At 39.9% G+C, this 27,152-nt stretch overlaps 2 protein-coding genes and 1 non-coding gene across 5 annotated transcripts; 2 read left to right on the forward strand and 1 right to left on the reverse strand.

The window, feature by feature from the left end:
• The first annotated feature begins 4,192 nt into the window (after window positions 1-4,192).
• On the forward strand, window positions 4,193-13,969 carry SLC25A3 (solute carrier family 25 member 3). Its single transcript, XM_064419810.1, has 8 exons — window positions 4,193-4,339; window positions 4,495-4,651; window positions 9,282-9,403; window positions 11,622-11,801; window positions 11,919-12,100; window positions 12,802-12,974; window positions 13,418-13,528; window positions 13,639-13,969. Exons 2-8 carry the CDS (start codon window positions 4,501-4,503, stop codon window positions 13,797-13,799), a joined length of 1,080 nt encoding a protein of 359 aa, XP_064275880.1. The 5' UTR covers window positions 4,193-4,339; window positions 4,495-4,500; the 3' UTR covers window positions 13,800-13,969.
• LOC135301954 (small nucleolar RNA SNORA53) lies at window positions 12,272-12,511 on the forward strand. Its single transcript, XR_010363688.1, has one exon. It is a non-coding gene; the product is annotated as a small nucleolar RNA SNORA53 (small nucleolar RNA).
• Window positions 13,970-17,996: 4,027 nt separating the features above from the next.
• IKBIP (IKBKB interacting protein) lies at window positions 17,997-27,151 on the reverse strand. 3 transcript variants are annotated; one of them, XM_064419809.1, is made up of 4 exons: window positions 26,942-27,151; window positions 25,086-25,314; window positions 24,282-24,399; window positions 17,997-20,335 (listed from the first exon to the last, which is right to left on the reverse strand). In XM_064419809.1, the coding sequence occupies exons 2-4, from the start codon at window positions 25,277-25,279 to the stop codon at window positions 19,580-19,582; spliced, it is 1,068 nt and encodes a 355-aa protein (XP_064275879.1). In that variant the 5' UTR covers window positions 25,280-25,314; window positions 26,942-27,151; the 3' UTR covers window positions 17,997-19,579. The 3 variants fall into 3 exon arrangements, with proteins under 3 accessions (XP_064275879.1, XP_064275877.1, XP_064275878.1); XM_064419807.1 differs by lacking the exon at window positions 17,997-20,335 and adding an exon at window positions 21,355-23,398 and having other exon boundaries at window positions 26,942-27,144; XM_064419808.1 differs by lacking the exons at window positions 17,997-20,335; window positions 26,942-27,151 and adding exons at window positions 21,355-23,398; window positions 26,193-26,661.
• Window position 27,152: the final 1 nt, after the last annotated feature.

Consider the following 27,152-nt stretch of genomic DNA (forward strand, 5'->3'; position numbering starts at 1 on the left):
GAAGGCATTGCATCTTCAAGAAAGGGTTTTTTTTTTTGTTTTATATTTCATACATTTAATGGTGTGAGGTAGTCCTGAGAGTAGGATCTTTCTCCTGACCTCAAAGCTGAATTTTTCATGGTATTCTAAGAGTAACACATAGTACTGCTGTGAGCTGTATGTGCTTAAAGCCTTCTAAACTACTGCTGTATAAGTTAAGCTGGAGTATATAATTATACTATAGTCTCTGTACCAAAGTGCTGAAGCGATAGGCACTGATGTTCCTTTTTTTCTTGCTTTTACACATTCTCACTTTTGTTTCATGAGTTCATCTTGTTTTTTAGACAGAGCCAGCTTGAACTTTCAGAAACAATGTCAAAATAGAGCAACTTTATGGACTAGTACCCAAAATCCAGTTGCAAAAATGAGTGGAGTTCTGATGTAGTAAGTATGATTTCAGAAGTCCTGTTGAGGGTAAGGGCTACAACAAGTCTGGGAAAGGTCTGTGGAAGTTAAATGGGCATGACAATGTTATTTTGAGTTTGGTTCTCATGATTGGTCATACTGCTCAGAATGCTGTGCTGAAAATCTGGCAGGTCTTGATTTCCTGTCTGAATTAAGAGTTAACACAGCTTATATTTTCCTCTTTAAATTCTGTACTAATCTTTCAACATGCATCCAGTCTTGGGAGCCTGCCTGGTGTCAGGCTGTGGATCACTAGAGGATTTCACTTGCAGTCTTGAGATTAATCTTACAGCATCTGATCCATGGTGAGAGTGTGAGAGCTTCAGTAGTGTCTAAGAGAACATTTTCAAGAAGGATCTTAAATTCTCTGTGTGTTTTAAGACCTTTATTTGTATTTGCATAAGAAACAGCTTGAAAGAACTTCTCTAAGTTTACTTGCTAATAGCATGCTCAGCACTGCCCTGCAGAATGATTTCAGATCCCTCCTGAGCTTGGTCTATGTGGTTTGTTTTGTTTCCTGTGGCATACCTTACAAAACTCTTTATGTATTAAAATTCTTGCTAATTACCTTCTCAGCTAGTTTTGTGGACAAGATATATTCTAAAAAATACTTTAATAGTTTATGCAGAGTCAAAGCAAAAAAGCTGAGTACAAAAAGAATGCCTTTAAATAATACAGGTCCCAAAGAAGACTTGGCAGTAAAATTTATGTAATTGCAAATGAAGCTGGTAAAATTGTGTGGCATATCTTGTGCATGGTACACTTGGCTTACTTTGATATGTCTCAAGTAACATATTGGGTGAAATAGATACATAATAGATGTATAATTTTAAATTTTGTGTTTGCAAAGGTAGGTGTTTCAGCATACCCTTTGTTGTGTCTATACCCTTTGTTGTCTGTTATTATGGCTTTTATTGTGTGTTTGGTGAGTCAACTATCTTTGTCTAAAACTGCCCTTTGACTTGCTTATCTTTTTCCTGAGGGAATTTACCAGGCTGCTTTGCAACAGCAAATTACTGCAATGGATATGTACATGCATATTTCAGAGAGTACAGTGTCTCCAAGCTAATTGAACTTTAAAGGAGTCCTAAGGTGGCATAGAAACCTGTAAGTACTGTGTATATGCTGATATAAAAATAAATCCCACGAGTTTTCTGTTCCACCTCACTTTGCTTCTTTATTAGCATTGGTAGCCTATGGTTAAAACATTATTTGTTTGTTCTTTAGGAAAAAAAAATGTGATGTTTAAGAGATAAACCAATGTGTGAGGAGAATTTTTAAAAAAATTATTAGACATATTCATGGCAGCAATTAACAAGCATAGAGGTTTCACTACTTTCTGTGTTTCTGAGAACATGTGACTGCTGTTCACCATTGGAAGCTTGGATTCTGGTGAAGGAAATGCTGCAAGCTAAGGTTTCCCTTGGTCTGTACAATATGATCCATTACTGATTCTAGAACCATGGTCTTGTAGTTCTGATGTTGCAACAAGGAAAGTGTGTGTAAAATACAAGTTTACAACCCAAGCAGATGCTGCTCTGCTAACCTGGTTATAAGAGGTGTGGATGGATGGTTGATTCAGTACCTCCTATATTTCTGAAAACAAGGTCACCTGGGAAACAAGCTCCTAAGAGCTTTGATTTTGCTTGCAGGTTCACCAAAATGTTAGAACTGTGAAAAGTTACTGTAAGACAAGAACTAGCCTGCATTTTCTTGATTGTATGCAGTGTCAGGTAAAATTGGGGTGGGAAATGGAGAGGGTATGTGGTGGGTGTTAAAACACAAGGAGAGATGCTCCAGAGTTGCAAACTGAAATTTTCCTAACCTCATAAAACATATAGGGCTATTGATTAAAAAGATGGATTTAATTTACAATAGCTCTTTTTACTCTGAATTGGACAGAGGTTGACACTAGAAGGTAACATCTTTCAAGTGTTCACCTATTACTACCTGCAATGTCTCTCAGAAATTAATTAAATTAATCTAGGTGGTTTGAATTACAGGTTATTGCTATTTTAGTCCTTCACAGCTGGAAAAAGTGGTAAGTATTTTCTTGGTGAAATTATATGTATTCAGTAAGAACATACATTAGCCCTGTATTTTCATGGGGCTATGCTGTTTAATAGTTCTTGTTAATAGTACAGCTCTAAGAAGTTAGTTGTCTCTTAAAAACCAAGCTCTCAGTTTGTTCCAGAAAAATTCTACAGATTAACTCATAAGCATCTGTATAGTTGTGCACACAAATTGCCATTAGATGTCTATAAGTAGTCTACTCATCCTTTCTAATTGGAAGGAACAGAGGTTTTCTATATGTTAAAAATCAGAAAAGTCTGCAAGAACTGTAATCATTTATATGCAGTTGCAAGATAAGAGCCCAAATCTCAATCATCTTTAGAGGTTACCATCTAATTGAAAATAAGTGTCAGTGTTTGGCTTTTAAATAAAACATAGTTACAAAGAATTGTTTAGAGGCAATGGCAAAATTAACAATTCTGGTTTGTTTTCACTGGTGCCACTGGCAATGAATTCAACAGCAGTTTGGGCTCTCAGCTGATTGCTAAATTAAAGTATTTGAAGAATGCAAGTTTAATTTGTCCTTTTCCTACTTGAGCAGCTGGAGTGTAGTTTATTCAAGAGTCACTTAACCAACCTTGATATCTTTGTCAGTGCTATTGGGCACTTTTGTCCTTGTAGGACAGTCTCCCTGGATTCATAACTTTGTTGTGAAATAGAGCAAGTAGAACCAGGGTTTAAGGACCTTCCTTGGAAGTTTGATAGGAGCCCCTTAGCTGACCAAAGCTGGGATGTTTCTTCAGTGTGGTGCTGCTGGTGTGCAGTCATTTGTCCAGAATGACATCCCATCCAGAGCTGGGATGTTCAGCATGTCTCTTGCTTTCCTGGATTCTGTGTGTATGCTGTTGCAGAGCGCTACAATTGAAAGTATATGATCAAAACAATAAAAAAGTGGAGTTATTGCCTCTCCAGTAACTGGAGAGCTGAACTTGTCTGTGCTAGTCTTGTACGATGTAAAAATGAGTGAAATCACCCTGTGCTGGAAAAGCCATAGTTAAAGATAGGTCAGGCCAAGCGTGGATCCTGTGTTATGGAACATTCTGCTTTTAATAAACCAGTAAGAAACAATTCTGTGAGCAGCTGCAGCCCTTGTAGCATAGGCTGTGTCACCGAGGGTGCAGTGCCCGGTGCTAGATCTGCCCGTGCCTGGGCTGGCAGAGTTCTCAGCCAGAGTCTGGCGAGAGGGGTGAGCTTTGTGCTCAGGAACTGCAGCCTGTGTTCACCAGACTGGGATCACAAAGTGTTACTGCATGTGACTACCACACGTGGAAACTGGGGTGACACCGAGGGCTTCTTTACACTAATCTTAAAAATAGGTGCCATGCTAGGGGTTGGAGTGCTCTTCCCGCCCTGGTGTTTTCACGATTCGGAGTGAGCGAGCACAGCACGGGCGAAGGCCGGCACGGGGAACTCGCGTTCGGGCGTGTCTCTGGTTTGACATTGCCCGGGGCAAGGCTGCGGGAGGCACGTGGCGCCGCGGGCAAGCGCCCGAGCCGAGCGGCGATAAGGAAGGAGCAGAAGCTGAGGCGCGGGGTTTATCGCGGCAGGCCGGGCTCACAAACACGAGAGCAGCGGGCCGCAGCGAGCCAGCGCCGGCGGAGCCCCACCCGCGGCCGGGCCCGGGCGCTGAGGGGCGGGCTCGGCCCGGGCGCAGGCGCGGGGCGGGAGGGAGGTGGCCGCGCATGCGCGGCGGTTGGCGCGGCGCCTCCGCCAATCGCGGCGCGGGTCGTTGCGCGGCGGCCCCGCCCCCGGCGCGGTGAAGGACAAGGTGACGGCGCGGGGCCCGCGTTCAGCCTCTGCCGCAGCGGCTCCATCTTGCGAGGTGAGTCGGGGCGGCGCGGGCCGCCCGCCCGCCGCGGACCGGGCTCAGCCTCGGGGCGGCAGGGCCGCCTCGCAGCTGCGGGGCCGGGGCTCGGCGGCCGCGCCGTGGCGGGGTTTTCTGGTCCCACGTCGCTCTGCTCTTCTCGCCCGCTTCAGGTCGCCATGTTCTCGTCCATCGCGCCGCTCGCGCGGCACAACCCGTTCTACGCGCCGCACTTCCAGCTGGTGCAGGACGGCGTCAGGAAGCGCCCCGCGGAGCCCGCGGAGGCCTCCGCCACGCGGCGGGGCCTGGCGGCCGCCTCTGCCGACGAAGGTGAGAGCGGGACGGAGGGGCCGCGGCGGAGGCGAGGCCCGCGGGCGTGCGGGGCTGGCGGGGCCCGCGCTGAGGCCCCGACGCGGGCCCGTGCCCGCCAGGGCGGCGCAGGGAATGTCAGCGCCCGGCGGGGCTCGGCCGGGCCGGGAGGGGCCGGTGCCGGGCCTACGCGCCCGCTTGGAGGACGAGGAAGGGCACGGGCGGGGGAGGCGCTGGCAGAGCTTCCGCTCTGCCGGCGGTGAGTGCCGAGCAGCAGGAGGGATCCGGCTTTGTCGGGAAAGGACATCGGAAGGTTCTAGTGCAGAGTAATCACAGAGACCCCCGTAGATTTTGTCTTGGGGAGCAGAGAGCGCGTTTTCTGACTGCATGGCCTGCAGCCTGAGGCGCCGAGGTTGTAGGCCTGTACTTCTTTCATCGGTGGAGAAGAGCAGTGACTGCGTCTGCGGATTCGAAAGACTTCTCTCTCCCATCCGTTTTCCCTTTTTCTCTTATTTCTTTCAGCAGTTTTTTCATAGCTGGGCACCTGAACATCTAGATATGTTAGGAGTGCTTGCTGCTGTTTTTTTCTTAGTTCTTTTTGTCTTTTTTCTAGTTGTGGAATGTATGCCAAAAAACTTGCTGTTTAAGATACAGGCATACACTTAAGAGTTAAGTGCAAGTGCTTCCTGTATGTTTCTCAGTTAATTTGTTGACTTCTGAAGGTCAGACCTTGATGATACTTGCAGTACCACAGAATGGATAAGGGTGGAAAGGACTGCAATGAGTCATCGTCATCATCATTCTCACAGATCCAACTTTTTGCTGAAGCAGGGTCATCCTAGAGCAGATTGCACAAGATTGTGTCCAAATTCTTGAATATCTCCAGGGAGGGAGACTCCACACCCTCTTTGGGCAGCTTGTTTCAGTGTATGGTCACTGCAGTAAAGAAGTTCTTATTTTCAGATAGAACTTCCTGTGCATCAGTGTCTGCCCCTTGCTTCTTGTCCTGTTGCTTAGCATCACTGAGAAGAGCCTGGTCCATCCTCTTGGACCCAAAAACAGTTAAGACAATGATGAGGTCCACTTTGTCATCCTTTCTTGAGGCTGAACAGACCCAGCTCCTTCAGCTTTTCCTCATAAATGAGGTGTTCCAGTCTCCTCATCATCTTTGTCATCCTCCCTGCTCCAGGAGCTCCATGTGCGTGTTGTACTGAGGGGCGCAGGACTGGGCACGGCACTCCACATGTAGCCTCGCTAGGGCTGAGTCAGGGGACAGGATCACCCTCGAGCTGCTGGCAGTGCTCTTCCTAGTGCATTACAGGGTACCTACCCTGTTGGAGTGGCCTTCTTGGCCCCAGGGACACACACTGCTGGCTCATGGACAGCGTGGCTGCCCAGCAGCACCCCCAGCTCCTTCTCTGCAGAGCCTTTTCCAGCAGGTTGGCCCTGAGCCTGTGCTGCTCCACAGGGCTGTTCTCCCCACGTACAGGACCCTACATTTGCCTTTGTTCAACTTAACTCAGTTCCTCTCTGCATGCCTCTTCAACCTGTTGAGGTCCATCTGAAGTAGAGGTGGATATTAAAATTCTAATTCTTTTAAGCTGTCAATAACTTACAAGTGTCTCTGATTTTACTTGGGGGGGAAAAAAGCAGGAATTACTTACAGCAAGCTACCTCTTCTGAAGTACTGTGGTTATTGAAGTATTTCAGTGGAGTTGCACAAACATTTATATAATACATGAAAGACAGGTTAGGTTTTACGAAGTCTTCAAGAAATTATTTGTGGCTTTCAGTGTAGTAATCCTGCTGCCAGCTAACTAAAGCCCTAAATCGCTCTTTGGTATGCTAAATATATTCAGGAGGTACACTTATTTCTTTAAAGCATTATACTTAATCTTCATCCTCTTTGTTGGCAGTTGTGCTCAGAGGTGGCCAAAGTTTTTCAATCTTTATAACCTTTTCTGCTGAGTTTATCATTTCATGTACCCAGTTGCTTCTGTGGCTTTTGTGTTGAGAACTTAACACGTTGCAGAAGGTATCTGAACTTGCACAAGGTCACACAAAGTCAGTACAGACCACACGACCTTCTGAGATCAGCTCAGGGCATCAGCCACAACGGCGCTCAGAGACCCAAGTATTTTATGACTGGCTCATGGAATTTGTCCTTGTTAACGTGTCACATTGGAAGCAGAGAGATAGCAGAAATAGTTACGATGTAGCTGTCTCAACAGAGAAGATATATTTTTATGCCATATGTATAATTTGTGTACCTTAAGGGTATTTGTCTTAAATCATTACGTGGGTATGCTAGAATGACTTTCTTGTCCTCTGTGCGGCATGTTCAGCTGTTTTTTTAGAAAATTTTTAGAAAATTTGACTCTACTTCTGAAATAGAAAGTCCAAGATGATCTGTGGCTTTATTTTCCTAATACTACTGTACCACTACAAACCTAGGCACCTCTCAAGAGCTCAAGCCTAATTGATACTGGCTTTTTTAATTACTGTGCTTGAACACCAGGCTAACAGGTCAGTCTGAATAACACCGTAATCCAGCACACACATAAAACTCTACTTTTCTCTGGCTATCAAGGTCTGTCCCTGTCATTTGAGGAATATGACTTTAAATTACTGTAAAGGCCGAGTGAACAAACAGTTCTGAGATCTGGCAACATGGTAGCTGCTGCAGGGCTCTGGTGCTGTTGGCCAAAGACACAGCTAGACAGAGCTGGCCCAAACAGACCTAGAGTCTGTTCTCTGGTTACACCTGCCTGATCTGTGTGTGTTTAACCAGCCATTCTAGAAAGAACAGACTGTTTCTGCTGTCTACAAATCTGCTAGCCAAGCTATTTTTGAGGTATGTGTAAGTCCCAGACCAGCATATTTACAGTCTTTAGCAGTGTCTCAATTAAAAATAAGTTATTCTGATAACTGATTTTTAGCTTTTAACTTAGGTTCACTATGGCATCTGTGTTTGATAAAGAAAAACTTATTTTTTGTTGTTTGGGCAATTTTTAAAAGTAAGGTGAAAAATATAAATACAAAATGTAATGTAAAATCTGGAACATTTGTGGGAAGGAGTTCCTTTAAAAGTTATGTTAGCAAAGCTATGAGCTGGATAAGCCTGCTAGTGTTATCTGCTGCTCTGCTGGTGCTGTTGAACATCATTGTCAACTTCTGTTGAGGTTCATAAAGGAATTCAGAACCAGAAAGATGGCAAAGAAGCTCTGCATAAGATAGGCTTTTGCTGTCTTTTCATTTCCATTGGTGTTTCTTGGAGATACTTCTTACTAAGTTGTAACACTTTAATTTCTACTCCATTATATTGAAGCAACACTGGTAAATTTAGTCGCAAAAGATTGTTTTTCTACTTTGGGGAATATTTTTTACATAGTGTATTATTTTCTGTATGCTTATTCAGTATATTAGTTTTGCTTATGCTTGTATTTTTAAAATGTTGAGCATAGTAGCAGAACTGTGCTGCTACTTTATACATATTTTTTACTGTTCATTGTAAATTTGAGTGTTTTTTGTTTGCATTCACTTATAGCCTCTGTGGCTTATTCAAAAATGAAATAAAATTGATTCTTTTTTTCCGACACCATTAACTGTGTTGTATAGGAATATGTGAAAATTAATAACTTATTCTAAGATTGGATGGTTTTATACACGGTATATACACTGTATAGGAGAGTGCATATGAAGCATCCCTTGATTAAATGTGACCTGAAAGATTCTTTATGAACCTTGTGTATGAGCATTCAATGGACGATAAATAGCAATCTGCAGTTTTATTAAATAAGCTATATACATGTGAGATTCTGTATTTGAAAGACAGTTTACAAAAAAATCTGTGTAAATAATGTGAGAAGTACCTGAAAATATATCTGCATCTCTCCAACACCAATATTATGGATTTTTATAGTCTCTACTTAACTACAGAAGTTAAACTGTCATAAAATATTTAACAAAAGAAGCTTTATCTTTTGAGTACTAGAGGAATAATATTCTTCTAATTTCCTGGATATAAGAAATTGTTGGACATTGCAACTTTCAGTCATAGTTTCTGCTAGTAACTTCTGGGATTAATTTCTATAGTTTTAGTGTGCTCTGAGCTAAAACTTCAGTGTTTCTTCCTTTGCTTATTTAAAGGAACAAATTCCATTTGGAAGGCTTAGAATCCATTATTGTCAGTCCAAAATGTTTTAAAGCATAAGAATAATTTTTCATTATAACACTATATTCAAATAATACAGCATGGGAGATTATTTCAGTTTAATACTTTCGAGAAAGTAGCACTTAGTTTCATTTCTTTTCTGATCATTGTTACCATTTATGATTGATCATATATATGTAATTTTTTCCAATTAACTAGAATACAGCTGTGCCTATGGCTCAAACAGATTCTTTATCCTTTGTGGCCTTGGTGGGATTATTAGCTGTGGAACAACACATACGGCACTGGTTCCTCTAGACCTGGTTAAATGCAGAATGCAGGTTTGTTCTGCATGTTGCTATGTGATGACAGAGCATGTTCAGTGTGGTACATTTAATTACTAATGAAATGGAGGCATAAACTATACCCTGGACATGGCTGTCCAACAGTGCATGGAGTTTATATAAAAGCATGGTGTGTCTTTATTTTTTGCTGCAGAATACAGTTGTGAATATGGCTCGCTCAAGTTTTATGCTCTCTGTGGCGTTGGTGGGGTCCTAAGTTGTGGCCTGACACACACTGGTGTCGTACCTCTGGATTTAGTGAAATGTCGTATGCAGGTTTGTATAAACTTAAACATTTCTTCAACTTCTGTTTTCTATCTAGCCAGCATATTAAGAGTTGGCAGTAGGGATACAATCTTTTGTGGATAGAAGAAGCTAGTAAACTTGAATGTTGTTTTATCAAATCTACTGCTGTAAGACTAGCCATATACCACTTTGAAGAGAAGTAAAGGTAGTACGGATAATCTGGACACGTTATTTTTGTCAGCATTTAACACACATTTAACTGACTGTTTGCTAAAAGGCATCCACTACAGTGTTACTCTGCTGGCTGGTTGGCTGTCCAGCATTATTCCAGTGCTTTTGGAGTAAGGAAGTAGTATCTTTTGGATCTGTGTTTTTTAGCCTGGAGTGACATGCATGTGTAATTTGATCCATTAACACCATGGATATCAATGCACGCCTTATGGATTGGAATATTTTTTAATGATGTTGCTTTGAGCAGAGTGGCTAAAACTTGATTTGTTGTCATGAAGGCCATTGGTGCTTGCAGCTGCTTTCCTTGAAGTGGTTTTTGATTAATATGAAAGGAGCATTGTTGCATTGCACTTGTGACACATTAAAATGATTTTGTGAACAGTCATGGATGAAAACATACCAATGGATTTTTTCAGGCAAATCTGCAAGAATGAAGCAAGTTAAAGCACTCCTGTAAATCTCTGGAAATACAGTAGTTAGTGGTTTCCCTGTTGCATAGGCTGATTATAAAAATGGCCATTATGTAATTATAGAACTCCTGAAATTAGGAGGGAACTATGAATTAGTCAGACCTCCTTGTCATGCTACGAGTATGCATGTGCTATTCTTCAAAACTGTGTTCTGAATCTCCATTTTTTGAGGTTTACCAGAGAGATTTTTTCATATTCTTGAGAGCATCTGAAATTCTGGTCTCAGACTAGGAAATGTTTAACACATCAGACATGCTCAGTGTGGGCTACCAGTTTCTGTTTATTATATGGTCAGGGTGGTGGTACTTCCCTTTCCCTCCAGCACCTAGAGGGAGGTTCAGGAGCAGGATTCCATGTGGATTCCAGGTGTGATCTTGTAAAACTTGTCAGCATTTATCTCTTTACAGATCCAGTACAGAGCATGTTACTAATCCTTCCTAAGTTCTCCAGGAAGAAACCTGTTGCCTGCCCTCTCATGTCTCTTTAAGAAGAGGTCACCTTTGCCATGGTTTAACTGAAACCAGGACACCTGTTACACACCTAAGCGTGGTTCTGACTTGAACATAGTCCCATTTTACAGTGCCCGATTAAATATCCAATTTTCTAAAATTATATCTCTTTCTAAAATTGACACATTTAGGTGAACTAGATCTCAAGTATGTTGTTCCTAGACTGCAAGACAAAATACCAGTCAGTGCAGGTTGGCATGCATGTTTTGTAGATCTTTCTGAAAGCTTTGATGGGCATCCAGTTTGATATCTTCCTTTTTATCCTTAGAGGAGCTGTTGGATGATGTCAAATATGAAAAGTACCAGTGGGTAATTAATAATTACCTGTTGAAAAATAATTACCTGTTGAAAACTTCCTGCTAAACTATTCCTTTCACCCAAAACAAAATTATTCAAGTCAGTCTGTGTTAAATATCTGATAAGTTAATAGAGTCTCACTCAAAATTTTATGGGCAGAAGACAGTGTTTAGCCTTTATTGCCAAGTCAAAGTACAAGTGTGGAACTTTTGAGTACTCTTTGATCTGGTTTGCTCCATCTGTCTTAGTCTGACTACGTGGAGAGATCCCACAGGAGAAACAACCTTCTCTGATTAGTAATCATGTGAATCATTAGGTTTCTGGTAGTGCTTGGGTGTACATAGGTTCAGTGTGTAAAGTAGATGAGATTGCTGGCAGGACCCATTAAATATTTTAAAAATCTGATCTGTACATAGTTGCACCAGTACACCACTGACAGTGTTAGAACAGCAATTTCAGTAAGTCTTTTCCTTACAGTTGCATTGTTAATTTGGAAAATTAAAGTGAAACAAAATTCAGTTTGGTGGTTTCTGGTATTGAGGAACATACTGGCTGTTAAAATAAGTCGGGGTTTGAGACTAGCAAGTAACCATTAGTGTAACTTTGTGGTGTGTACCTCATCGGTCCAGGGAATTACAGGGAACTAGCTGTCTGAGAATAGAAAAATTGAAAATTTTGGATGGGGGTGTGAGAAGAAAAATAGTAAGCTATATCAAGCATTTAACTGTCTGTTCTTTTTAGGTTGATCCACAAAAGTACAAGAGCATTTTCAATGGATTTTCAGTGACAATCAATGAAGATGGTGTTCGTGGCTTGGCTAAGGGCTGGGCTCCAACTTTTATTGGCTATTCCATGCAAGGGCTTTGTAAATTTGGTTTCTATGAAGTTTTCAAAATCCTGTATGGCAACATGCTGGGAGAGGTAAGCCTTAAATGCTTTTTATAAAGCTGTGTGTCTGCAGCATAACAGTATTAGTGATAAGGAGTAATCACAAAAGCATGACTCATTAATAAAAATGTGTGTTTCAATTCCTTTCAGGAAAATGCCTACTTGTGGCGTACTTCGCTGTATTTAGCCGCATCTGCCAGTGCGGAGTTTTTTGCTGACATTGCTCTGGCTCCAATGGAAGCTGCTAAAGTTCGTATTCAGACACAGCCTGGATATGCAAACACTCTACGGCAGGCTTTACCCAAAATGTTTGCAGAAGAAGGCATCTGGGCGTAAGCTTCCTTCTGTTTAATTGACATTCTTGATTTTCAGTACATTTTGTTAATGAAGAACTGGTGCTATAACTAACTCTGGCCTTAGCTTGTAATGCTTTTTGGTCTTTGTATTTCAAAATAAGAACTTAACATACTTCAGGTGATCTGTGCTGAACTGACTGTTAATTCCACATGCTCCTTAGATCCATCTTTGTGAGTATCTTTGTGCTGAGTTCTGCTGGATAACTTCAGTTTCTAGCAGTTCCAGTCAGAGATACTCAGCAACTTTCTGGTTGTACAGTCAAAGATGCTTGAGTCATTGGCATGTGAGAGTAATATAACTGCATGTTAGCTCTCTGTTCTGATAGAAGTGGCTGTAGATGTACAGGTCATGTTTCACTATCAGGACTTGGCTGGTATGCAGACATTGCCCTTACTGCACTGGTAGTATCAGTACTACATTGCTGCAGTGTATTGTAATCTGAAAAGTGACTAAAGAAACTGCTGTGCAGCTTGAGGATTAGGAAAATTTCAATTGGTGTTGCTGTTTGAAGGTACTACTTAGTACTTAACTCTAATTTCTGTAGGTACTGACAGCATTACAGGATCAGTATATAGAAGTTGTATAGCAGCAATAAATAAGCTAATTTATTTCAGGTTAGAAATACACTTTAAATAATGAAGAAAATGAAACTGAGATTGTCTCTTCTCTGATTAAGTTTCTATAAAGGTGTTGCTCCACTATGGATGAGACAGATTCCATACACAATGATGAAATTTGCCTGCTTTGAACGTACTGTTGAAGCTCTCTACAAGTACGTTGTTCCCAAGCCACGAAGTGAATGTACAAAAGGAGAACAGCTGGTAGTCACATTTGTTGCAGGCTATATTGGTAAGGAATCTTTAAGTTCTACACTTCATTAATGGATTACTGCAAATCTAGAGACCTGTTGCTTTTCAGAGTTATTAACTGAAAAGTGACATTAGCAGATGTCACTAACATGGGAGATCTTATCTGCAACTTTAAAATGTGCAGGGGAAATATCTGTAGAATCAGTCTGTTAGGGGTAAAAGGGTCTGTAATAGGACACTTCACTTAACTGCTCCTATATTACCAGTGTTGATGGCCAGATGTAGAAACTGCAGCTGATTTCAGTAAAAATTTGCATCTTTCTCAGTCTTGGGAATCTTTGGATTGAAGCGGGGAATTTTCAATATCCAAAGATTCCGAATTTTTTTTCTGGCTGTTTTCTTCTGTTCAGAAGTTTCATCTTAGTGTACACAGTAGTGGTACAGCTAAAACACCACAGAACTAATGTCAAATTATTCTTTCAGCTGGTGTGTTCTGTGCAATTGTTTCCCATCCTGCTGACTCCGTGGTGTCTGTGTTGAACAAAGAAAAGGGCAGCTCAGCTTCACAGGTTCTTATGAGGCTTGGATTCAAAGGTACATTCTTTCTTTCATGTATTTTGGATCAAGTGTTTCTGGTGTTTAGGGGAGGAGGTATTTTTTCCTGCCATTTTATGCTGCTCATGCCTTTATGGTTTGCTCTCCAGGTGTATGGAAAGGTCTGTTTGCTCGTATCATTATGATTGGTACCCTGACTGCACTACAGTGGTTCATCTACGACTCTGTCAAGGTTTATTTCAGACTTCCTCGCCCACCTCCACCTGAAATGCCAGAATCTCTGAAGAAGAAGCTTGGTCTAACTGAGTAGACAACTCATGGACTGACTGCTGGCTGATCCAGTGATGAGTTTCATGAAACTTTTATATATTTGACTATGTAGAAAACAAACTATACAATGTCATTATTGGTTGTGCCCTCATCTCACATGAGGGTTTAAATTCTACCGCTGTCATTGCCTGAAATAAATGAGAAACAGAGTGCTTAGTGTCTGTTTACTACTGCATATGTAAGCTTCATTTCATAGTAGCAAATACCTCAAATACTCTCCTGGCTTCCCCCTCTCCTACCCAAAAAATTAAAAAAAAAAAATACCCTGTTCCACACTTAGAAACTAGAGAAATGTTACTCTTCCACTAAAAATTAGGTTTGCACTGTTTCCAGAGAAGTGCCAAGAACTTGTCCTTGCACTTGGAGCCCACTGATCATTTGCCTGTAATAAGCTGTTACTGTGGAACAGCTGAACTCCTGAATGGCTGGATGAGATGAGACTGGAGTCTGATTGGGCATCCTAGTCATGATATCAGTGTTTCCCACAGAGGTAAAAGGAACCTTATGCATGCTAGAGCTGTTTCTGCCTTGGGATTGTCATCCCAACTTAACTTATGCTTACTTGACTAATTTCTGCTTCTGTTGGCTTTGAACCACACCAAAGAACTAGGCCCTTCTGATTGTCCTGTGGAATTGAACAGTAGTTGCTACCTCTTAACTAAAGAAAAGCTGATGTTAATAAAGATTTTCAAATATATTTGACTACTAATGGTGTACTTCAGCTTTACAATAAAATAAAAATGGCTTGTCTTTTATTTTAGAGTTTGAAAAACTTGCCAGCTTTTCCCTAATTTGCTACAGCTGTAGTTTTTTATTTCAGTTATTTTTTTTTCTGAATTAGTATAATACTGAATTATGGTTGAATCATGTATTTCTGCAGCACAAGGAGCCATACCAGGTTTTTTGGACCTTGATGCAAAGAAATACATGCCCCTTGGCATACAAGAGGAGACAATTAAAGCAATGTTAAGGTATTTATTTTTGCATTTTTTTCCCAAGTCTTAGTGAAGAGAGATGGTGTTGCCTTGTGCATTTCACCTGTTCAATAACCCACAGCTGGTAATCACTACACCCTCTGCAGTACTACTTTGCTCACAAAGTAGAGCTGGAGCTGACGTGGTTTTTTTGCAGTACTGTGGATAGGCTGCCTTACATGGGCTGTTTACTGAACTTAGCTTGGCACTTATGTTATACTGCTTCTTCCTCTTTGCTTGGCTCCTTCAGAGCCAAAAGGACAAAGGCAGGTGCCACTGGAATATCAAATGTACTGATTGCTGCATCTTGCTGGAGTCAGATGTGCCTGCTGTTGTAGCACTGAGCTTCTCCCCCCCTGGGAAATTCCTCCAATTTCCAAGATTTTGACTGATTATGCTAAACAAGGAAGCTGGGCCTTATTTTGAGTTGTTGCCTTTCAGAATGCAGAGTAAAAGCTAGAACTACACCATTTCCCTGTCACCATGACAGTAATAAAGGTACTCTTAGAAGGGCTGGTATCGGCCTGCATTACACAGCAAAGTCAAATTTAGACCATAAGTCTAAATAAAATACTTGTACAAGTACTTTGTTGTTGAATTAAAATTATCTAATGCTAAAAGTATGTAAATCTTGTTTCCCCGTGGTGAATGGGAAGCTCTGAAATTATTTGAGTCATTAAATACTTACAAGAGCTTCCTTGGAGAAGAGCCCTTACTATGTCCTGAGGTTGTATTAAGACTGTTGATGTTAAATCACCTTCTGTGAGTATGGTACAGCTCGCTAGGCAAAACTCACTTTTGTGTACTGAATATCAGTTTCTTTAGAGGCACGTTTTACTCAGTAGATTTTTCTTTGTTGAAAGTTCCTTCTAATCCTGAGGAAAGTCAAGCACTGTCAAATTTTAAGGCTGGCAGAAGAGTGAGAAGCTTGGTTCATGTAGTGAGGGTAGGCTGTCAAGTAACCTAGTGCTGAGCTAAATTTCTCAAAATTCTCATTCTGTATATGGAACAAAATCGCACAATTTTTCTATAGGACTGAGTCAATGTTGCACAATTGTTACATACAACAATAAGAAACTCTTTAAGTCCATTTTCTTATTGCTCACTGGTAGACCTGAAACTATCTTAAAGATCCTTAGGTAATTTTATCAAGGTAGATCTGAGATAAGACTACAAGGAGCAGCCAGCAGTTCCTCTTCTGTAACTGAGAAAGGGAAAATACACTTAGTGCTCCTTGCAGTGTTGTATTTCAGTGGAAAACCCAAGAGGGGGAGAGAAGTGCCTGGCAGCTGCCAGCTTCATTGACATTCAGCCATAGGATTGTTCAGATGCTTGTTAGGAAAGGGTGTTGCTTAAAGGGTTGCCTGCTGGTATTTTAAATAAGCTTCAGTGGGAAAAATGTGGTATTAAAATGCATTTAAAAGGTCAACTTTGTCATTGATAACTGCTTTGTGCGTAGTGCCTGGTACATTTTCTGAAGGTTGAGATGGAGCAATGTTGCTTTTGATGGATTTGCACTTCCATTGCAAGGAAAGTCCTGTATCCAAAAGGGGTGCTCCATTTTGAACTTAGGTAACTCCAGACCCATCAATAAACCCCAAAGTGCTCTGTGAAACATGGATTATGTATATGCTGCTTGTGTATATTTTATGAAGGAGAAAACATACTTTCTTGCTGGTTTTGGAGCTGAGATGAGCTTTTCTGGTGTAAAGCATACCGTATATATAAATTTGGAGTAACAACTGCATTTGCACACAGTGTTTGTATCAGGTTGTACTATGGATGAAATGTGCTGACACTCACTGATACTTGCGGAAATGTCTGTTGCATATCATTTTAAAACGGGCTGTAATAACACTATACTTGTAACTCATTTACATTTCTACATAGAAATGATGTAGTTCACAGTGAAAACAATAAACATCCTGCTTTTTTATAGCAAATATGAGTACCTTGGGTAGATAAGCTTAATAGCTGCATGGCCTTGTTACAGAATACAATTTTTGTAACTCAGTGCAAGGGATAAGGATAATGCTAGCAGAAAATTCTTGGCTGAGGAGATGTTCTGGTGTCTAAAAGTAGATTTTATTCTTTTGGGATTAATTTGCCCATGTAATTTTTCATTACCGATCATTTAATTTTTTTCCTTTCAATTGGCCAGTTTTGTACCTGAAAGCTAAATTAAAAGCAAAGATGGCCTGAATGTCACTACAGTTTGGGCTCAATGGGGTTATCTGTTTTAAGTAACGTAGCTGTAATTTTCATTATTACCTGAATCTCTCAATCCTTTGATAAAATAGCAGAGTTTCACTGCATGACCCTGGAAATGAACTAAGGGGTTGTAGTTTCACTGAGCCGATACTGTCCCCACCATTGACAGTACTAAAACAAGGAGGCAAGCTTACCTATCTGCTTTGAATTTTCTGAAAAATACCTCACTCTCTGCTAACCTTTTCCACTGTAGAAAGAGCTCTCTGCCTCTCTGCTTAGAGCAGTCTAATTATAAAGCTACTATAAAACTCATTATTTTTTTACAGTGGAGAGGTGTGCCTGAGGGGCAAATAAAGGTTTGTAATACCTGTGTGGATCATGGAGAATTTCCAATCGCTCACCTTACTGCTGAGGTCAGTATGGTGTTGTGACAAATTTGAGATACAGATTATTCCAAAATATTTTTTCCAAGTAAGCTTTACCTTTGTGACTTAATTTTTTTGTCTTTCTTGCAGTAAGAATAATTTCTGAGAGGATTATCCTGGGAAGTAAGGGTAGGAAGTCTGCATACATCTAAAGGCAAAGGGAACTGAATGGTCCTGTAACATTTTTTGCATGTTTAACTTCCCTTGGAGACCACGCACAGGACTGTACACTCAGCTTTTCACTGGGAGACGTGTTCTGGAATTTGGAGGTTGAAAGTGAAATCCACAGTTGTTTATCCTGGCTTGTTTTCTGGTTACTGTTCCAAGGAGCAAGTGCACTCTTTTCATGCAGACAGACCTCTGCTGTGTCAAGGCTGCTCACATTAACTGTGCAGCTGGAATGTATTTTTTTCCACATCACTTGTGTAGATGTTGCTCTACCAGTTCTCCAGTTCTGCCTCTCCACATTCTTACTGGCTACTGACCACAAATGATGCATTCATAAAATTGAAAGCAAAGTGAATAAAATGACTGTAGCCTGTGATGCTTTTAATCCACAATATATTTATTATGTAACCCTCAAACCCCTAAGGTGTATGTGCATGTGTACATACATTGCTTCAGGTATGATAGGCAATGCATACTTTACCATGGCTGTTCTTTAATTTTGCTGCCTCCTTCAAATGCCATTTGGTTATTTTCAGGAGCTCACTTAAGAACTGTGTGGAAGAGCAAAAGGATGGGTTGGGAGAGTATCTGTGGATGCTCCTAGGAAAACTTGTCTTTTAACAGGTTTATTCTTGCCATCTGTCAGGCGGACTGGAAAGGGGTAGAAGAAAGGGGGGGATAGGAATGCACCTATACCAAAAAAAGGAAAACTTTAAAGTATTGAAGGTTGTCTGTGGGCAAATGAAGCAAAGAAGGTACAGAGGACCAGCAAGATGAAGCAGACCAAAAGACATGGAATGCTGAATGAGGATGAAAATAGTGAGCAAGAGGAATGTTTGCATCTTCCATACAATTAAGAGTCTAGTAGTTGCAAGATGTTAAGGTATGGCCAGCTGAAAAGTTATAAAGGCCTTACCCTATTACTTATACTTCTTGATATAATTTCATTTACAGGGATTTTCTGAGTTGCTGTATTGCTTCTAATTGATATTTATATAAATGTTTATTCCTATTTAATGCCCTTCTCTCCCCCACCTTCCTCTGCTAAAACCATTCCCATTATCTTGTTACTGCCTACTTAATTTTCAAATGTCTCAAATCTGTTGTTCTTCAGCACCTAAATAGTCCCAGTAGTTCATAGCAGTATCCTTTTGGGATATAAGCAGCTTCTCATTGCTAATTCTGCTGCTCACTAAAGTATTTTACGGACCAAGAAATAATGAATGACTAACTGTTAGGAATCCTGAGAAGATACTGTGACACTGGGATAAAGACATCAGCAGCATTATTAAGTCATTCCGAGCATTGTCCCTATAGAGCATTCTGTGTTTTAAAGACAGAACAGTGCTGCAGAGTAATTTTGATTTACAGTTATAAAGCCTCACACAAAGCCTTACACAAATTATTCCATCTAAATGTGTGACAAACTTTCTGGAAGGCATCAGCAATATTTATGAGCATTTCTTGCTTTGCTGCATTTGCCTTGTTAAATATTATTTTTAGAAGAAACTAGTTTACAAAAATCATAGAGTGAATAGAGACAAAGTGCTACTGCTGTTGGACTACCTCTTGTTTAGCTGGAAACCACACTTCTGTTCCTTCCTTTGCAGCAGGAAAGTGAAACTGGAATCTGTCATTCTTGGGTTCTGCTTTCTTCATGAAAGCAAACTCTAAAGCTAAGAACACAATTTTATACTTTTACACTGCTTTATTGTACAAAACAAGCAATTTATTAAATAATGCATCCCTCATTTTTCAGAAAGAAAAATACATGCAAAGAGGTATGTTTTTTGTTCACATTATTATTTCTCCCTTGAAATAAGTATGAGTTTTTCCTGGCCTGTTCAAAAGAATAGGACAAATTTCAGGTTTAGGTATGCTTCTAAATGAAGCCTTTAAATATTGTCTGTCTTCTCAGTACTACACGTGATGGGAGTTCACACTGCTCAAACACTATTCTTTAGGCAATGGCCTTTCCATGATCAATTAATGTCTGAAATCTTGGTTATTTCATCTTTCACATCCTTGATCTCTGTTTGAACTCTTGTTAGATTGGCCAATTTCTCATTCAGTACAGCAATTTCCTTCTCCCGTTGTAAGACCTCCTCCACTAATCTTCCTATTCTCAGTGTTAGGTCATTTATTAAGGGCTCCAAGGTGGCAAACTCCTTTTTAACTTTGTACATCTTAGGTTTTAAATCATTTGCAAATGTAACTGTCTTCAGAACTTTTGCTCTGTCACCTTCAAGATTCAAAAGTCTATTGGAATGCTTGTTAAAATCGCTCCTTAACTCAGACAGCGCTGCCTTAATTTGCTCGATTTTCCTTGCGTTACTGGATGCCAGGCTTTGTATTTTCGTACTTCGGTCGATGCTACTGGTAAGGAGGTCACCTATGTTTTTTACTGTTGCCTTTTCACCTTTTTCTACTTTATCTTCTAGTGTTTGCAAGGAATCTGTCAGTGCAGTCATGTCCGAGACCAGGCCTGAAATGCGCCTTATGTCAGTTTTTACTGTCACAATTGTCAATGTTGCATTTTTTGCTACAGAAGCTGCATTCTGTTCAGCGCTTGAAACTGCATGAAAAAGACTTGTTAAATTCTTCTCCAGTTCTTCTTGTTTTTTAATTATGCTGCTAGACCATGTTTTCATTGTATAAATATCTTCCTGCAGATATTTAATGTGAGAAATTATTTGAAGATCTTCCAGCTGTTTCATTAAGTTCCAAGTCTTTTCACACTAGAGGGATACAAAAATATTTCTAGCTTAACAACTCAATGTCAAAATTCAAGCTATACTTTAATGAAATATCTTACTATTCTGACATTCAATTTGTGTGCAAACCCTTTCTCTAGGAAATCCATTTCTGTTACAACACAACCAGATTTTTTTTCTTGTCAGTATACATAATAAATATTAGTACTTCTTCTATTACAACAAAAAATTACAAGAAGGTGCTATATGACTTTCCAAGGTGACCTCTGAAAACACAAATCAGCAAATGGAATCTTCTTCCATACAATGGAATTTTTAAGTCTCCATAAAAACTATTTTAGTGAAGGAAATCCAGCTACTAATGAAGGAATCCAGCTACTGCTGGATTTTTGTCTTAATTTGCTAGTTCACTCTTTTATATTTATTTTCTTATAATTGGTTCTTAGTTTTCAAATTTGAGAGGAAAAAGGAAATTATCTGAGTGATACTATCCAGTTCAATCCCCAATAAGTCAGGGTAGAACTTGGAGAGAAAAAAACCCCACCAAATAGGCAAACTGAAACACATTCTATGAGGCTAGAATTAGTTTTGTACTAATCCTTTTCTGAACATTAATAGTAAAAATCACAGAAACCAATATTTTTAGCTCTTCAGTAGTGCTAGTCATTCCTCAATAGCTCAGAACCATTTGCTCAAAAGCAAAAGACCAAAATTTAGGTTGTGGAAAGTTGTACTTGTTTCCCACTTAATGCCCTCCAAGGATGAGGATTTCATGTTGAAGCTCCTGCACATTCAGCTTTCAGTAGCGTTGAGGTTGATGAAAGACATTAGATTAGGGGTCATACCACTGTCACTCCCACACCCTGCCTCAAAATGATACAAAGTAGAAACACTAGAACTGGAACACACTTGAAAAGTATTTAAAAAACATTGCTTTATATAATAGTTTTTCCTAATAGGACATGGAACATTCAAGTATTTACTCTGTACCCTTTCTGAAGGAACAGTTTATTTTGAATTAGATTATGCATCAGGACATGGAATTTCACTACAATATATTTTTATTTTGAATATCACCGTAAACAGAAATTTATACATAAACAATAATTATATGAAACCAACATAGCTTGATAACATTGAGAAACACTGGTTTCATAGTCTTTGGAATGGACAGTGTTACTTGTTTAGTGAAGACTTCAGTGGAGTTCTAAAGAAATTAATGTACAAACCCAGACTAATTTAAATTAGGTCTGATTAAGTCATAAGTGTGTGTTCATACTGTTTCTAAGCAATCTCCTTTCCAGAGAAATACAAAATTATCAAGACAATAAGTCTGCAGACAATTTGTGTTGTCCCTGAGATCCAAATTTCATTGAACATCTGTCAGGCTTACTAGGTAGTATTACATTATGTGTAAGTAGGTCTATGGATAAACTGGATATTCCCTGCTCCCATGCACATAACTCCACTGATTTCATTAATTACTTCTGCAGCTTTTGGTTCAGCAAACTTTGGGAAACAATGTCAGTGACATTGTTAATTTTTTTTCTTTTCAAATGCAAAGCAATACAGGACATAGGATGTGATGCCAAACAAAGAACATACTACAGAAAAAAAAAGGTTAAAAGGTTAAAATTTGTTTCTAAAGCACCAAAACAGCTGCCTCCCAAAAATGAAAACAAACCAGCTGCTATGTAAATGCCAGCTTATAGATACCAGAACAACACAAGGCTCTCAGTATGGGGTACTTTCCTAGTGTTTGCTCTAAGGGTGCTGTATCTGAGCTTCAGCTGATAAAAATGTACTCAGTGCTTTCCTGCAGCACGAAACCATTACAGTGCACAATACTTTAAAAGCAAGGTACAGCTATCTCAGCTGAGAAATAAGTGATTAATTGTTCACTGTGTTACAAGTCTATGGAAAATAATACACAAAGTAACAACAAAAGAAACTAGTGAAAGCTAAATACAAACTAAAAATATGAACATTTTTTCCCTTAAATCTAAATACTTGGCTTCAAATTATTTTTAATAAAAAAGATATTTTAATAAATAAACTGAAAATAATCCTTAATTTAAGAAAATATTCCTTTCCTTCTTTAACAAAGTATTACTTTCTTGCTCTCTACCCTCTTTCTCAACTTTTTGAGCTGTTCCAATGATCTTTAGATCAATGACACTACATCAGCTACCCCGACATAGATTTAAATCACATTATTTACAAAAAAGTGCTTCTTCATCAATGAAAAACCTAAGACCAAATTCACTTATCCCCATTCTGGTCATTTTCTAAGTTAAAGCTTTCTAAAGTTACTTCTGCTTTTGAAGATACTGCTATGTCAGGCCCTGTTTCTAGAACAGGTAGTTCATGCTGCACTTTGAACAAGCTGCCATTGGACTGGAGGCCTTCAAGAGCCTTCTGCATGGCCACTGTATCAGAAACAGTTTTCAGCATGTCATTTTCCACAGTGTACACCTGAGTCTTCAAGTCCTCTACCTTTTTCTCCATACCAAGCAAGTCACTTGACAACCTAAGAATAGAGTGAATAGCATTTTCAATTGTTGGCAAATGGGTCTTGCACTCCTCAATTTTAGGTTCATAGTTTGCAAGTTTCTGACTCAGGTCTGTGTCCTTGGCTACCAGACTATTCTGTTCTTCTTCTAGCTTTTCAACTGACTTTGCATCCATGTTCAACTTTTGTTCAACTCTAGAGAATTCATCATCTTCTTGCTTTTTCAGTGTTCTGATATTTCTGGCTGTACTATCTTCCAAATCTCTTACTCTTTCTGAAAGGGATTTAATTCTTTGGTCAACTTCATTAATTTTGGAAGTAACTTCTGTATGTATGAACTTTGCTTCAGATTTTAAACCACTAGCATTTGTGCTCATTTCATCCAGGCTTCTTCTCCAGGAATTTGTAACATTTTGGAACTTCTCATTAATGCTCTGCATCTTTACAGATAGAGTCTGTTCATTGTCCTGAATATCATTTATGGTGTTATGAAGAGAAGATATTTCCTGCCCAAACTCAGTCATCACAGAGATGGATGAGGCAGCTTCTTGCAGGATACTTTCAGAAGACTCAAGCTGCATTTACAACACAAAACAATGTCTGTGTCTACTTAACAAAAATAACAACAGAAAGCCATTTCCATGTATTAAGAAATAATAATGTCCCTTAAAAACAACTGTACTTGTTACAAAGCTCCTCCATGGTGCATTTGCATGTTTCATCTTTAAAATATTGTTGATTAACCTAGCATGAAAAAGTCATGGAAAAAGGTGTGTCTGTTGTTGAATTTCTATAGCATATATGCAATTTTACATGCTTTGGTTTTTTTGTGTCCAAAATACAGTAAATCCCATGCAACATTCTGCAATCTGAAGTATAGTATTTAAATATCCAAATTACATCATCTATAAATGACATTATTCTGAGATCAGTGCTGAAACAAATCACTGGCATGAGCCATGCTGTGCTACCATTACTATCTGTAAGGTATCAGGGATAATTTGGCAGCCAGCACAGCTTTTCTACTGGATAATGTCACACATGGTAATATCTTTTTTCATTACTATTATATTTTCTTATCTATCACTTTATTATGTCTTCACATCATTAGACCAGGTCTGCTACATCAAAATGCTGGGAAATTTTCTTCAAATCAATGTATGTTAGAATCACACATGAAAGAGGATTGGTAAAATGAAATGTGTGTGTATGTAAGCTCTTAAAAATAGTTTAGTTTCTAAAAAATAATACTGAGATACAACCACATGTGGAACAATGGCATAGATTGACATGCTTTGTGACATGAATGTCTATATAGTCTCTAAATGCCTATTCACAGGCAAGTAAAACATTCTGAAATCTTGTTTTAAAACAGGCAGTTAAATTAACAAAATAACAGTGAAGTAAGCCATGGCAAATATTCACCAAAGATCATCAAATTAAGATGTTAATTATTACCTTTTCAGAAATTAAGTTTACTTTATTTCCCACATCCAGGATTTTTTCAGCTTCTAGATGTAAAATATTGTACTTTCTTTCCAGATCAGCAAATTGACCTGACTGCTGAAATAGAAACCTGCAAATTTCAAGTAAATAAACAGAAAACATAACTTCTTAATTAGTATATATTAAGTATTCTAGTACTTGATTCACAGCAACTTGTTACTGGAGGGATTTGTGTTCACAGAATTTGCTAGATCAATATAGAACAGGAAAAAAATTAATGAAATTGATCTCTCTTGATACTGGAGTTATCTTCTAAAAGAGGTATGACAGCAAGGCAGCATCCATAGCACTGCATGCTAAGGTAACTAAGGCACGGATGCTGCTAAGATACTTTAAAACATTTTTAACACAGGTATTTGACCTTTATTTAAAGACTCCACCCGATGAACGGTTTGTTACACTGCTGAGCAAATTATTTACAGAAAACTCCATTTCACTTCTTCTGTCCATTTACTGCCTGACAAAGGAGCACTTCCTGTCAGCCTAAGTTGCTCTCCAGGCAGATGCAGTCTCCAAAGCAGGTATTTAGAATTCATGAGCAGGGCACCTTCAACCTGATGTAACAGGTGGAGCTTCTACAGTAACTCACTGCACACCCATGTTTCCATGCTTGCCAATACTGCTACTCTTTCCTGGATCCTTCTGGCTCTAAAAAGTTTCTGTAGACACTTAACCCAAGCACTCTGTTAACATGTAATCACACAGCCCACAGAATACAAAAGAAAATACTAAAATCCTCTCCAGGAAGTTACCTACCAGCTCACCACCAGGCAAACAGCAAGGGAAATGATACTCAAACTTGTCCTTGAATCAATCCAAAAGGAACTGTGATTATTGCTGGTCCTGGGACTTGCCAGCTTCCCATAATTACTGTGCTTCTCAGCCTTCTGTGAGCCCTCACTGCTTTTGGATGAAGAAATACCTTTTTTCCTTGGCTTAACTTCAGACATTTTGTGGTTTTAAAAATCAGAAGCAAAGGAGAGAGCTAGGGAAAAAAAAAATCCAGAAAGGACTAGTTTTTACTTCTTACATTTTACTTTTAAACATCCCCAAACATAAACTTTAAGTAAACAAATACACCCCAAATTTTTTTTATTTTGGTGTTCACTGTGCTTCCTAGTTATGTGAACTTTTATAAAGTATCATAATACTTTCATTTGCTTTCTATATTACAGAGCACTGCTTTTATATTTTCTCCAGCTGAGCTGACTTTCCAAGCTTAAGCTAACTTCATCTTTCCAAAAATATTTCATGTGCTGTAGAATAAGCTATTTTAAATATGTATTTAAAATTACAAGGATTAAAAGTATATTTCTTTTGTAGCTGATGACTGTCAGAAGTTCATCAGCAATTTCACTAATGAACTTGTGTTTTACCTGTAGATTTAAAAAAGAATTATTACCTACACCACACTAAAAGGGGAAAGTTAATTTTTCAATTTAAAAAATAAAATTTTAAATCAAGCTTTAATTTAGTAGTTCTGTTGTAACAATTTCATGTCATCTGTAAAATCACAAATGTTGATTAACAAAAAGTCATGAGAAGATTCATGAAATCATGTCTCTAGAAAAAAGAAAAATGATAACTTTCTCTTGATAAAAGTAAGGTCAGAATAGATTGAGGCAATATGAATATCCAGCTCATATTTTAGCCATCCAAGTGAAGTACAGTCTCCAAGTGAAGTACAGAGTGTAGTTTTTAAACCTAAAACCTTCCACTATACTGCTCAAAACAGACTTGGGTCCTTGGCAGAACTGCTTTAGCAACTAATTGGAGACCAAACTGTTGTGCTGGTTTTTTGGATCACTTTGCAGCAATGCTGCTTAGTCACATATCAAAATATAAATATTTGGAGATACTTACATAGTCATGTACAGGGGTAAAAGGCATTGTTTAAAATCTAATGTGTCATGCAGGTAGCTTAGAGCTGTTTGAGCCACAGTACTAGGAAGCACGCTGTGAGCTTGAAGCATGGAGAAAAAAAAGGTTTTCATTTCCAAAAAAAAAAAAAACCCAAAAAACCCAAACCAAAAAAAAACCCCACCAAAAAGCCCTACAAAAAAACCCCAGCAAAAAATAAAACCCAAACAAAAAAAAGCCACCAAAACAGAAAAATTGTACTTTGAAGCTTTTAAAACAGCTTTGGGTTCGAGAGCACATGCCATAAAGTTAAAGTGGAGAAGAAAAAAAAAAAAAGCTCTGAATAGTAGTTAGGAAAAGAGTTTAACAGAGAAAAGCGACGCTTTGAAAGGCCGGCTTCAGCCGCACCCGGTGCTGCGCAGAGGGACGAGCCGCAGCTGCCCAGAGACCCTTCCGGACCGCTCCGCTGCCCCAAAGCGACCCACATCCTCTCCATTCCCCCCAAAGTGACCCACATCCTCTCCATTCCCCCCAAAGTGACCCACATCCCTTCCCCTGCCCCCAAAGTGACCCACATCCCTTCCCCTGCCCCCAAAGTGACCGACTGTCCCCTCCGCTCCCCCCAAAGTGACCCACATCCCCTCGCTCCCCCCAAAGTGTCCCACATCCCCTCCGAGCCCGCCCTGCAGGACGCCCCCAGCCCCGGCAGTGCCGCCTCCCATCTCCCCTTCCCTACGACCGCTGACCCGTACCCGCCGCGCTCCTGCGGCCTCAGCTGGGGGCGGAGGCGGGCAGGGCGGCCCTGCCCCGCAGGCACCACGTTTACAGGCCCCGGGGCCCCTCCCCTGGCCGCGGCTGGCGCATCGCCGCCCGGAGCGCCACGTCCGGGGCCCGCCCGCCGCGGGCAGCGATCCCGGCGCGCACAGCCGGGGCTCGACAGCTCCGCGCCGGCGCGGGAGGCAG

This window comes from Passer domesticus, chromosome 5 (assembly GCF_036417665.1).
Source record: "Passer domesticus isolate bPasDom1 chromosome 5, bPasDom1.hap1, whole genome shotgun sequence".
In the NCBI taxonomy this organism is placed as follows: domain Eukaryota; kingdom Metazoa; phylum Chordata; class Aves; order Passeriformes; family Passeridae; genus Passer; species Passer domesticus.

Bases quoted from the DNA above. Each gene is read 5' to 3' on its own strand.
- SLC25A3 (XM_064419810.1), top strand. From the start codon at position 4,501: ATGTTCTCGTCCATCGCGCCGCTCGCGCGGCACAACCCGTTCTACGCG. The intron at 4,652-9,281 runs GTGAGAGCGGGA...TTTTTGCTGCAG, and splicing joins GGCCGCCTCTGCCGACGAAG to AATACAGTTGTGAATATGGC. The intron at 13,529-13,638 runs GTACATTCTTTC...TTTGCTCTCCAG, and splicing joins TATGAGGCTTGGATTCAAAG to GTGTATGGAAAGGTCTGTTT.
- IKBIP (XM_064419807.1), bottom strand. From the start codon at position 25,279: ATGTCTGAAGTTAAGCCAAGGAAAAAAGGTATTTCTTCATCCAAAAGC. The intron at 24,400-25,085 runs GTAGGTAACTTC...TGAAATTTGCAG, and splicing joins GTTTGCCTGGTGGTGAGCTG to GTTTCTATTTCAGCAGTCAG. The intron at 23,399-24,281 runs GTAATAATTAAC...TTGTAAATGCAG, and splicing joins TAAACTTAATTTCTGAAAAG to CTTGAGTCTTCTGAAAGTAT.